Source organism: Trichomycterus rosablanca, chromosome 25, assembly GCF_030014385.1.
Source record: "Trichomycterus rosablanca isolate fTriRos1 chromosome 25, fTriRos1.hap1, whole genome shotgun sequence".
Classification (NCBI taxonomy): domain Eukaryota; kingdom Metazoa; phylum Chordata; class Actinopteri; order Siluriformes; family Trichomycteridae; genus Trichomycterus; species Trichomycterus rosablanca.
In genome coordinates, this window is record NC_086012.1 from 3,991,026 (window position 1) to 4,004,289 (window position 13,264).

Sequence of the window (13,264 nt, forward strand, 5' to 3'; positions counted from 1 at the left end):
CTGAGGTCAGGCACCTGATTTTAGACAAGAAGGTTTGGTCTGGGATTGACATTCCAATTCATCCCATAGCTGTTTAGTGGGGTTGAGGTCAAAGCCCATGTCTACTACTGGCTTTATGGAGAATGCTGTGTGGACTGGGGGACAGGGAAGGACCTGTTAGTAATAGGTGTCTTGTAAGCACAAACCAGAACGATTAAACCGATACATTCAGATCCACAATCCGCCCGGAAGTATGTGGACGCCCGACAGTAAGCTGGTTTAACAACCGGGTCCAAACCCCTGAGCATTAATACAGAATAGACCCTCCACCACAACCCATCTATATTTACATTTACAATTTTTGCTTTTTTTTTTTTTTTTTTTTTTTTACCTTTTATGCCCTTGTAGTGGCTACCCAGCAGTGGTGGAGCTTGAACCAGTGACCTTTCGAATACTAGTCCAATAGCTTATCCACTAGGCTACAACTACCCTACATTTAAGAGCTGTAGTATGTAATGTGGGTTACACTTAATAAAATACAGCTTGTTTTGGAACGTTATTATGAATATTTTAAAAGCTATTGAAGTTATTAATATGCTGAATACTTTAAATGCTATTGAAGTCATGAATAAAAATCTGTTTTTTATTATGTAATAAAGGGTAAAAGTGTCAGTATAAGAGTTGTAGTATGTATCTGGAATCAGTGCACAGGGTCAGAGCTGAGAGTAGTAAGGGCCTTGCTCAAGGGCCCAACATTAACTGCATCGCAGAGCTAAGATTCAATCGCAACATTTTGACTGATAGCCTAAAGCGCTACACACTAGGCTACCGCTGCTCCTGTAATTATAACCACAGTAATAAATAGTTCATATTTTTAGTGATTATATTCCATTAGGAAAGTGAAATTAAATAGAAAAACGTAAGTCCAAACATCCCATCTAACAATTTGAGGGTGAAAATGAATAAGAAGCCGTTAATTAAATCCCTCGATACCTGCGGCACTCCGGGTCAGCTAAAGAAAGCGTTCATCCACACGCCACAAACGAATGAAAATAAAACGCCGGTAAAAGCTAACAACAAAGTCTCTAATTAAGGCCGCGGTGGAGAATTTAATTAAATTTGTGGCTGGCTCTAATTCGAGCGATACATCTTCTCAGCGACGGGTAAACCCGGGTGCGCCGGCCTTTCCTCCTTTCCTAATCTCTCTCTAGCAACACGGTTCAGACCTTTTCCCTCAGCCTCGAGAGCCTGGTGATCGACAACAGAGCTTGTTAGAGGGAGATGAGGTGTTAATAGGTACAGGGGGCGGGAGTCGAGACCGCGTGCGCCCGTGTGCGCCAGCACGGGTGTGTGTGTGTGTTAGGGGGGTAAAAATCCCCAGTGAATATTTTAATGGTCGGATAATTCCGGAACACAAGCACACACCGACGGCTACACACCGGCGCCCGTGACCCAGCCGACACGCGGCGTAATTAAGAAACAGTTTTCCCCCTTTTGCATGGCGAAAGAGCAGGCCACCGCGTATCTGGCTCTAATGATACGGGTTAAAAGCTATTATACGCCTCATTAAAATATATGATCTGCCTGCTTAGGCCGTGACGGCGGACAGGCTCGGCGCGTATTCCGGCCCTCGACTGGATTCATCGCCGGGGCACAAATAAGGCTGGATATACTCAGCGAGCAGTTTATTAGGTACAGAAATATTATAACTGGGGTCTTACTAAATTTACGGGAAATTTGCTTAATTTTACACACCTCATTTTTACAAAAAAGCGCCACATTTCACAGCGGTCATTAAATTACACTCATACACACCGATCAGCCACCTCCTGGTTTCTACACACACTGTCCATTTTATCAGCTCCACTTACCATACAGAAGCACAATTACTAACTGTAGTCCATCTGTTTCTCTGTATACCTTTTTAGCCTGCTTTCACCCTGTTCTTCAATGGTCAGGACCCCCACAGGACCCCCACAGAGCAGGTATTATTTAGATGGTGGATCATTCTCAGCACTGCAGTGACATGGTGCTGGTGTGTTAGTGTGTGTTGTCCTGGTATGAGTGGATCAGACACAGCAGCGCTGCTGGAGTTTTAAAATACCGTGTCCACTCACTGTCCACTCTATTAGACACTCCTACCTAGTCGGTCCACCTTGTAGATGTAAAGTCAGAGACGATCGATCGCTCATCTATTGTTGCTGTTTGAGTCGGTCATCTTCTAGACCTTCATCAGTGGTCACAGGACGCTGCCCACGGGGTGCTGTTGGCTGGATATTTTTGGTTGGTGGACTGTTCTCAGTCCAGCAGTGCTGCTGTGTCTTATGCACTCATACCAGCACAACACACACTAACACACCACCACCTGGGATGAGTATCAAGTGCAGCAGTGTTGTTGGGATTTTTAAATACTGTTTATTAGCGCTGGTTGTAGGTGGAGCGTTTCTTTCTGATCGCAGGACTATACGCCGGACTTTCCTTCTAGCACTGATCCCAACAACACTGCTGTACCTGCAACCAGTTCAACACCGTCATGTCATTTCCATCTTACTGTCTGTTCACTGGTGGTTGTTACCGGGAGCTACTGGGGGGCAGATGGTATACAGTCAGTAATTGAATACCAACAAAGTTCATCCATATAGTAGATGTTGCTAATAAAATAATCAATAGATGCATGTAGCAGATCAGTGTACCTAATGATGTGCTTTTGTGAGGGTCAGGAGTCGTAATTTATGTCCGAACATCCAAGCCATTAGTACTGTGGATGGACTTGTCAGTGCGCTCTCAGTGCCGGTCCCATGCTGGATAATAATAAAGAGAGCTGTGTAAGGAGGGCATCCAGTGTAAAAACTGTCCCAAATCGAATATGCAGACCAGAATGATCCACTGGGACGAGACCTGAATACAGGAGCAGCCACAAGAACTAAAACAGGAGAGCTAACTAGCAAGAGCCTCCAAAAACAATCTGAAATGATCAGTTTATCAGAATCATTATTAAAAATCCAGGGCACCAAAACTATACATAGAAACATAGAATAGTAAAAAAAACCAAAAAAAAAACAAGTTAGCGTAGTTCCACAACTTCCAGGCTGCGATCTGCACACAGCGGTCGATACTCCAAAAACGCTCGGCTTTGAAACCAATTTTGCCAAAAGTTACTGCGAAACCAAGAAAGGAGCCAAGACAAACACCCGGCGCAGTTCCTCTCTTCGTGGGCTTGATTTTGAAACGCCGCTTGACCTTCGACAGCCGGGCTAGAATCCCTTTCAAGCTCCAATAGAACGCGGTTATGTTTAAACGACGAGCAGGAGGTGAAGTATTGATCTTGGCTGGGAGAAGTGGCCTCCTCGTTGAAGAGGGGTCGAAGCAGGCGGCGCCGATCTAACAGCGCACGCATCGGGGCGCTGGCGAGAATCAAAACGCCTCTTATTTTTTGTTTGGTTTCGATCCGGCCGTGGCCGTCCGACGGAAATACTCTTGAAAGGAGTGGGAGGCGCGCTCCCCTCTCATTTCGCTCATTTCCGCAGTTTGACTGCGACTTTTTAGTCGCGCTGAACTCGGCCGCCCCCCGAGGGATGAGTGGGTAGACCCCGGCGGTCCTGAGGTACGCGGCGACCGCGTTGGCTAAACGGTTTTTAAACTGGCAGCTCGCTGGAAGTGGAGGTTGGACGTGGCTTTGAAAGCCGCATTAGGATTATTTCGGTCCTCGTTAAAGGTTGAGGGAACGGGGCGAGCCTTCCAGCGCTGAACGGGAGGAATGTGGTACTTGTTTTTTTTTTTAAAAAAGGAAAGGAAAATGAAAGAGCACTGTGCAGAGGAGGAAGGAAGTCGATTCATTCCATTAAAGCTTGAACTCTGCCTAAGAAAGCGGCATGACAGGAAACCGTGTACCGTAGCCTGCGGCTAAACACTTACTTAACAGTTTGGCAAGGGTTCGACTGATAGAGGAAGAGGAGGGAGAAGACGAGAGCGCAGCAGGTTTCTAAAATTCATCTTTTTTCCACCACATGTAACGGCATCACAAACCAGAACTATTAAACCGACACATTCAGATTCACAATCCATCCAAAAGTATGTGGACGCCCGACCATAAGCTGGTTCAAACTCGGAGTCCACACCCCTGAGCATTAATACAGAATAGACCCTCCACCACAACCCATCTTTGTTTACATTTACATTTTTTTGGCATTTAGCAGACGCTTTTTAACTTTTATAGCAGAGGTGGGGCTTGAACCATTGACCTCTCGATTACTAGCCCAGTACCTTATCCACTACACCTGCCCTACAATTTTGTTGCCTATAACAGCGTCCACTTCTAAAATTCAACACTTTTTTCCACCACATATAACGACAACACAGACCAGAACAATTAAACTGATACATTCAGATCCACAATCTGTCCAAAAGTATGTGGACGCCCGACAAAAAGCTGGTTCAACAACCGTGTCCAAACCCCTGGGCATTAAAACAGAATAGACCCTCCACCACAACCAATCTTTGTTTACATTTAAATTTTTTGGAATTTAGCAGACGCTTTTATTCAAAAATATGTACAGTACTGCGACAGTATATTGTCTAAGCAATTGAGGGTTAAGGGCCTTGCTCAAGGGCCCAACAGTGGCAACCTGGCAGTGGTGGAGCTTAAACAAGTGACTTTCGATTACTAGTCCAATATCATATCCAATAGACTACAACTGCCTTGCATCTCGATCTCTATAAAAAACCCTAGATCATGCACCGTGGGATGACCAGGCCTGGCTGGCAATCAAATGTGTTCAATGAGGTTGAGCTCATTGGCACCAGACTCGTCAAACCAATCTTTGTTGGACACAGGTAACGCAGCAGTCTCATACTAAGCATGTGCTCTACTGAGGAAAAGCTGGACAGGTTATTACAGCTTCACACAGGCACAAGCGGCAAAGGAATAGCTGGAGTCTAGAGTGTTCCTCCATGCACGTTACAGCTCTTTTCGAGAGTCTGGGGAAGTCAGTCTGGGGAAAAAGCCTTCAGAAGGGCTTCAGAGGTATCGAATGGGCCGTGTGCCAGTCTGTGGTCCCTCCCAGCCAGCACGGATGTTGTGCATGAGGCGGAGATTGACAATGCCATGGGGAGAATTGGACATGTCTAAAAGATGCCTTTATAGAACTCGAAAATAATATAATAATTCGAAATAAATCACCTCAGTAGGCAGCATTAAGAATTTAGACATGCCTTCTTCTCAGGAGTGTAGTATGAGAGTGCTAGGTTTTCACACAGAGCCATTATATACTACTTTTGGCCCAACACTTACCGAAATCCACCCTCAAAATACATCTCTGCTTTTAAGCCCCAATTAGTGTTTATTTGCTAAATAAAATACACAAATGATGGTACATTAACATTTTGTTTTATTTTTTCCAATATTTTAAACTGAACAAAAACATTATGGAGTATAAACTAGCTGAAACTGGCACCTTTAAGTTTGTTTCACATATCATTTGACCGGAGAGTCAAAACATTTGCTTAAACTAATCAGGTCTTTCTTGTAAAAAAAAAAAAAAACTACATTTATTCACTTCATTACTCCAATACATAAAGATGAGCAAACACATTCTGTACTGTTGCCAACCAAATCAGCGGTTCTGCCAGCTTGCATGAATAACAAAGCACGTATTTGCAGAGTGCAAGGGAAGGGCATTCTGCGGCCGCGCCAACCACAAAAAAACAGCGCGTCTATAGGATGCATACATCAAAAGAACAGCGTTTTATACAAGCTGCCCGCTGCATTGTGTTGCCCACAGCGCCCGTTCTAAATCCTTCTGGAGACCGGGCGGGTCACATGGAAATGGGAGTGAAAAGCCCTCGGTTTTTTATGCTTCTCTGCGCTGTGCTGCTGGGTCAGGACTTTTCACAATGGGTGGCGCATGTTCTGTGGGGTCCGGGTCCGGTATAAAAGTAAGAGGGTCGACCCGACACGGCGTCAGCTCACCGGTCGGAAATTACACTGAACAACAAGGCTACCTATCATCGCCAACATGGGCAGGGTAAGCAGCTTTATATACAGTGAGCACTTTATTAGGTACACCTAGCTGGTACAGACACTGAGGGATCGTTTTATAAGCTATACTTACGGTACAGTAAACGTTGTGGGTATACAATTACAGTCTGCAGTGGCACTAACATGGTAATAACATCGTAATATGTGTGGTATGAGTGTATCAGGTGCAGCAGTGTTGTTGGGATTTGCTACACCTGATACCCTTGTACCAGAACGACACACATTACCATGTCAATATAATGATAGCGTGGCAATGGTCCACCACCCAAGTAACATCTGGTCAGTGGGGGTCCTAAAACACTCACTCACTCACTTTCTTAACCGCTTACCCAGTTAGGGTCGCTGGGGGGTGGGGGGGTGGGTGTTTATCCCAGCTTTTCAATGGGTGCAAGGCACATAGTAACACCCTGGACGGGGCATCAGTCCATCGCAGGGCAGACACACATACCCACCCACACACATACACACACACAATCACCTTTAGGGCAATTCAGTGTCTTCAATTAACCTGACTGCATGTTTTTGGACTGTGGGAGGAAACCGGAGCTCCCGGAGGAAACCCACACAGACACGGGGAGAACATGCAAACTCCGCACAGAAAGGACACGGACCGCCCCGCCTGGGGATCGAGCCCAGGACCTTCTTGCTGTGAGGCGACAGTGCTACCCACCGAACCACAGTGCCACACGGGGTCCTAAAACAGTTGTTTTTAATTAAAAAATGGGGTTTGAGGGGATAGCAACGTCTACAGAGCAAATGAAAAGCTACAGTCATTAATTGTATACCCACAAAGTTAATGTATGGTAGGTAGCTTGTAGCAGATCAATGTACCTAATAAAGTGCTCAGTAAGCAGTATAATATATATATCTGTAGTCTTGTCCTTTTATCTAATCCCATTTCACTGCACTGTACCGTCCCAACAGGTCATCTTTTACGAGGACAAGAACTTCATGGGCCGCTCCTACGAGTGCAGCAGCGACTGCACTGACATCTCGTCCTACCTGAGCCGCTGCCACTCGTGCCGGGTGGAGAGCGGCTGCTGGATGGTCTACGATCAGCCCAACTTCATGGGAAACCAGTATTTCATCAAGAGGGGCGAGTACTCCGACTACATGAGCATGTGGGGTTGGGGCAACAACTGCATCCGGTCCTGCCGCATGATCCCCATGGTACGATAATCAGCTCTGCCACGAGGTGGCACGATCTAAATCTACACATCTATTAAACGGGTCTATTGGTAGAGATCTGGTTCTAATGTTTATATCAAGACACACTATATGGCCAAAAGTATTTGGACGCCTGACCAGGAGCTTGTTGAACATCCCATTTCAGATATAACAAAAGCCAGGACCTTCTTGCTGTGAGGTGACAGTGCTAAATAAAGAGTGGGTCTGGCAAGCTTGGTCTGTACAGAGCCCTGAACTGCACCTTGAAATTGGCATGAATTTACAGGTTCTTAGGGTGGCACATATTCCAACCACCCCAGAAGATCCAGGGCCAACTCCAAACTTATGCCCATGGTGCCTATTGGATGTTCAGTAAGATCACAGTCAGGTGTCCGCATACTTTAGGCCAGGTCAAGCTTTGTTCCCAAACAGTTCTCCTCTCCACACAGTACCGGGGTTCCTACAGAATGAAGATCTACGAGAGGGAGAACTATATGGGTCAGATGATGGAGCTGACCGATGACTGCGACTCCATCATGGATCGCTACCACTGGTCCGGGGGCTGCCACTCGTGCCACGTGATGGACGGGCACTGGCTCATGTACGAGCAGCCGCACTACAGAGGCAGGATGTGGTACTTCAGGCCCGGAGAGTACCGCAGCTTCAGGGACTTCGGCAACATGAGGTTCATGAGCGTGAGGCGCATCATGGACTCCTGGTATTAAATAATCCAGACCCCGCTCTCATCTTTTCACTATGAGTCAAATCGAATAAAGCAAATTCTAATAAAGGCTTAATATGAGTAAAGAAGAGGTGAAAGCTCTTTTCTATATATTTAAAAAGTAAATCAAAGTTCCGATTCATCCCAAAGATGTTTAATAGGGTTGGAGTCAAGGCTCTTTACAGGAGACTCAAGTTTCTCCATACCAAACTTATCAAACCCGGTCTTTATTGAAGTCATTTTGTATACAGAGGCATCGTTGTACCTGACCAGGGAAGGGCCTTCCCCAAACTGTTGGCACAGCATTAAATGGTATAAACAGCTGGTAAAATATTAAGACTTAAGAGTCAAACCTTCAGTCTTAATATAAACACTATTTTGAACAGCAATAGCTCGACTTCTCACTTTGAAGACTTTGAAGTATGTCTGTGGGAATTTGTGCCCATTCAGTCAAAAGAGCAGTTGTATAGTTGGTCAAAAATCATCAATTGATGTTCTAGTTCATCCCAAAGCTGTTCAGGTCTTAATAGAGGTTCTCTTTGTGCACAAGGGCACACTAATGCTGGAACAGGAAAGGGCCTTCCCTAAACTGTTGCTCCAAAATTATATAGCATATAATGTCCTTTATCCTTTATATATATTATAATTTATTTATTACCCCTGTTAGCAACTGGTATCGGGCAGTGATAGCTCAGTAGTTAAGATACTGGACTAGTAATCAGAGGGTTGTTGGTTCAAGCCTCACCACCAGCAAGTTGCCACTGTTGGGCCCCTGAGCAAGGCCCCGAGCCCTCAATTGCTCAAAAAAATGTAAATGGTGTGGCTGAAACTGGTAAATTCCATAATTAGAAGGGGCGTCCCAATACTTTTGTGCACAACACTCCTGTCCAAAGTCTCGTCCACTGTGTATAAAATTTTTTTTTTAATTAGATACATATTTTTAATTAGAAAAACAACTAATTAAATACAATTGATCCTCATATAATGGATTAAAAGTCCAGTTAAAGATAATGATATGTAAAAAATAAAAGGTTAATCACTGAACACTTGTTAAAAAGCGTAGTGGACTCAGGGTTTCAGCTCCTGATTCTTCACATAAACTCGTGTGGGCTGCTTGTTTTTTTCTGTGATCGAAAGCCGTGTCCTACAGCAACTAAGCAGCTAGCATTATAACGGATAAAAAAGAATGTTGGCGTTCTGTGCATCCCATGGTAATTCACCATAGCGGAGAGAGGCGCGGTATAGAGAGGCTGATTAATTCATTCCCTGGCAAAAGGTCAAAGCGGAGGTCTCCATCACGTACAGACACTGAAGAACAGACTACAGGGGCTTTATCAGACATGAAACTCCATTACAAATAAATTAAGCATGAAATAAACGAGACCGTAATGATCAATATCGGCAGGCAAACACACTTTACAGTCCTGATTACATCTGATCAGGGATCTGATTACAAACCCAGCCTGAACACACCGGCGTGACAGCAGTTATCTGAACGGTTAAACCTCTGGATTATCATCAGAGCCCTGAACCCAACAACACACACACATGACAGAGGGAGAGTAATCAGACCATCGCTGATTTCATTCTCTGCTTTATGATCGCCCCACATCGTATCTGGACTTAATTTTATGATGGAATCTGAAGCCTTTTATGCTCGGTAGCAAATTGCTCCTGACTTCATTTGAATATGAGTGTTGAGATCCGCCCTGGGGACGCAGAGAAGGCTGATGGGTAAAATTTATAATCTGGCCCACCTAGCACTTCAGTATCATGATTTTTATTTTTATTTATTTTATTGTCAGTTCCCGTATCAGAGTTGCATAATATATAATATATAATATTATATATGTGTGTGTGTGTGTGTGGGGGAAAACATAGAAACATATATATACACGCACATACAGTACATATCTATATATAGAGAGAGATATTAATATATGTGTATATACATATGTATATGAGTGTATATATACTGTATGTATGTGTGTGTATATGCACATATGTATATTTGATTAAAAATACATTATTTATATGTAAATATTTAATAAAAAAAAAAAAAAAAATAATAATAATAATATATATATATATATATACTGTATATACTGTATATATACTATATATATACAGTGTATCACAAAAGTGAGTACACCCCTCACATTTCTGCAGATATTTAAGTATATCTTTTCATGGGACAACACTGACAAAATGACACTTTGACACAATGAAAAGTAGTCTGTGTGCAGCTTATATAACAGTGTAAATTTATTCTTCCCTCAAAATAACTCAATATACAGCCATTAATGTCTAAACCACCGGCAACAAAAGTGAGTACACCCCTAAGAGACTACACCCCTAAATGTCCAAATTGAGCACTGCTTGTCATTTTCCCTCCAAAATGTCATGTGATTTGTTAGTGTTACTAGGTCTCAGGTGTGCATAGGGAGCAGGTGTGTTCAATTTAGTAGTACAGCTCTCACACTCTCTCATACTGGTCACTGAAAGTTCCAACATGGCACCTCATGGCAAAGAACTCTCTGAGGATCTTAAAAGACGAATTGTTGCGCTACATGAAGATGGCCAAGGCTACAAGAAGATTGCCAACACCCTGAAACTGAGCTGCAGCACAGTGGCCAAGATCATCCAGCGTTTTAAAAGAGCAGGGTCCACTCAGAACAGACCTCGCGTTGGTCGTCCAAAGAAGCTGAGTGCACGTGCTCAGCGTCACATCCAACTGCTGTCTTTGAAAGATAGGCGCAGGAGTGCTGTCAGCATTGCTGCAGAGATTGAAAAGGTGGGGGGTCAGCCTGTCAGTGCTCAGACCATACGCCGCACACTACATCAAATTGGTCTGCATGGCCATCACCCCAGAAGGAAGCCTCTTCTGAAGTCTCTACACAAGAAAGCCCGCAAACAGTTTGCTGAAGACATGTCAACAAAGGACATGGATTACTGGAACCATGTCCTATGGTCTGATGAGACCAAGATTAATTTGTTTGGTTCAGATGGTCTCAAGCATGTGTGGCGGCAATCAGGTGAGGAGTACAAAGATAAGTGTGTCATGCCTACAGTCAAGCATGGTGGTGGGAATGCCATGGTCTGGGGCTGCATGAGTGCAGCAGGTGTTGGGGAGTTACATTTCATTGAGGGACACATGAACTCCAATATGTACTGTGAAATACTGAGCAGAGCATGATCCCCTCCCTCCGGAAACTGGGTCGCAGGGCAGTGTTCCAGCATGATAATGACCCCAAACACACCTCTAAGACGACCACTGCTTTATTGAAGAGGCTGAGGGTAAAGGTGATGGACTGGCCAAGCATGTCTCCAGACCTAAACCCAATAGAACATCTTTGGGGCATCCTCAAGCGGAAGGTGGAGGAGCGCAAAGTCTCGAATATCCGCCAGCTCTGTGATGTCGTCATGGAGGAGTGGAAAAGCATTCCAGTGGCAACCTGTGAAGCTCTGGTAAACTCCATGCCCAGGAGAGTTAAGGCAGTTCTGGGAAATAATGGTGGCCACACAAAATATTGACATTTCAGGAACTTTCACTAAGGGGTGTACTCACTTTTGTTGCCGGTGGTTTAGACATTAATGGCTGTATATTGAGTTATTTTGAGGGAAGAATAAATTTACACTGTTATATAAGCTGCACACAGACTACTTTTCATTGTGTCAAAGTGTCATTTTGTCAGTGTTGTCCCATGAAAAGATATACTTAAATATCTGCAGAAATGTGAGGGGTGTACTCACTTTTGTGATACACTGTATATACACACACACACATATATATACAATATATATACATACATGTTGTATACATATAATTTATATAGTTTTCATGATATATATTATTGCCAGTATCCATATCAGAGTTCTACACATACAACTTACAGAGTATACACACGCACACGCACACACACACACACACACACACACACACACACACACATATACTGTATGTATGTATATATATATATATATATATATATATATATATATATATATATATATATATATATATATATATATACACTGTATATATATATATACACACACACACACACATACAGTATATATATATATATATATATACACATATTTACATATATATACTTTACATTTATATATATGATTCCCTATTTTTAGTCCATCTAAAATGCCCTGCTTGCCCCAGTCCCCTTGTTCAGCAGGTAAATAGGAATGTTGTAAAACATTACCTTCTTTTATCTGCTTCTCCTCGTCTGCTTTCCTTTCCTGAGCTTTTAGTGCCTCGTCAGTTTTAGCTGGAAAGACAGAAAGAGAGAAAGAAGGAATTAACAGATTGAAATATTTTAATGGACGTAATTTTTGAACATTATTTATGAATTTTCTCCATTTTTTCTTCAATTTTAGCTCAGCCAATTAGTCTTTTGCTGCTGGAGACCTTGATCGCGTCCGAGGAGGGTATATTTGCCTGACACAAGCTCCCTCCGATGTGTGCGCAGTCCACCGACCCCTCTTATTCACCCAACTACTTAACTGGATTCGGGCATGAGGCCAGTCTTGTGCATGGAGAGTCACACACAGATATCCACACTCCCTCTTTTGTACAGGCACCTTGAGATAATCAACTAATCAGGGTCCTCACACAGCACTGAAGACCCCGCCTTCTTATTAGAGCGGTCCTTTTCCTTATAGATTTTAGGGGCTGATTGTGCCTGATAGGGGGCGCCCAGCCGACCGGTAGCAGAGCTGAGATTCAAACTCAAAGAGTAGCTGAATATTCCGGCTTGGACTGTACTGATCATTTTATTGGATTAGAAACATACATTAGGACTGCAAACATGGCAGTTCACCCTGGATCAGCAGCTTAACGTTAAACAAGGATAAATATTTGCCTACTTAGAAGCTCTTCACTGTCGTTTTAAGAGGTGTGTGTATTTTTCCCGCCAAGTACCTCCTTATCCCTCAGTGCTCACATCAAAAGCCTCTTTTCTGTGTTTGCGCCCTAATTAAAAGCTCGAGAGCGATCCCAGCCGAGGAGCTGCTTTTGTGTACGACTCTTTCGTCAATTCATTTAGGCTGTTGACTCGGCTTTCCTCTCCTTTACTCCCAATAATAAAGACGTTAGCGTAGATTAAGAAATATAGCGGAGAGTGTGGCGGGACTATCAATACAGCCTGTAAATTAATTACGCCCCTGTTCCTGCACATCATTTATTCCGCGACGCTCTCGTCTCCCAAGAGCAATTCGGCTTTATTGCTATTTTACTCGCTGATGAGTGCAGCCACGCAGAATTGAGTCCCTTATAGCATTACCTCCAATGAGTTTCAACTTTTTAAATAAAGAGGGAGTGAAAGGAGGAAAACAATCGCGCC

At 43.6% G+C, this 13,264-nt stretch overlaps 2 protein-coding genes across 2 annotated transcripts in view; one reads left to right on the plus strand and one right to left on the minus strand.

The window, feature by feature from the left end:
* Window positions 1-13,264, minus strand: part of rsrc1 (arginine/serine-rich coiled-coil 1) — a 134,056-nt gene that overhangs the window by 20,294 nt on the left and 100,498 nt on the right. Inside the window, exon 7 of the mRNA XM_062987435.1 lies at window positions 12,125-12,190. Coding sequence (XP_062843505.1) covers window positions 12,125-12,190 — 66 coding nt within the window. The remainder of the gene's footprint in view (window positions 1-12,124; window positions 12,191-13,264) is intronic.
* On the plus strand, window positions 4,930-7,956 carry LOC134302740 (gamma-crystallin M2-like). The gene is made up of 3 exons (XM_062987931.1): window positions 4,930-5,002; window positions 6,891-7,186; window positions 7,633-7,956. The coding sequence occupies exons 1-3, from the start codon at window positions 4,930-4,932 to the stop codon at window positions 7,906-7,908; spliced, it is 645 nt and encodes a 214-aa protein (XP_062844001.1). The 3' UTR covers window positions 7,909-7,956.

Bases quoted from the DNA above. Each gene is read 5' to 3' on its own strand.
- LOC134302740 (XM_062987931.1), top strand. From the start codon at position 4,930: ATGCACGTTACAGCTCTTTTCGAGAGTCTGGGGAAGTCAGTCTGGGGA. The intron at 5,003-6,890 runs GTATCGAATGGG...ATATATCTGTAG, and splicing joins CCTTCAGAAGGGCTTCAGAG to TCTTGTCCTTTTATCTAATC. The intron at 7,187-7,632 runs GTACGATAATCA...CTCTCCACACAG, and splicing joins CCTGCCGCATGATCCCCATG to TACCGGGGTTCCTACAGAAT.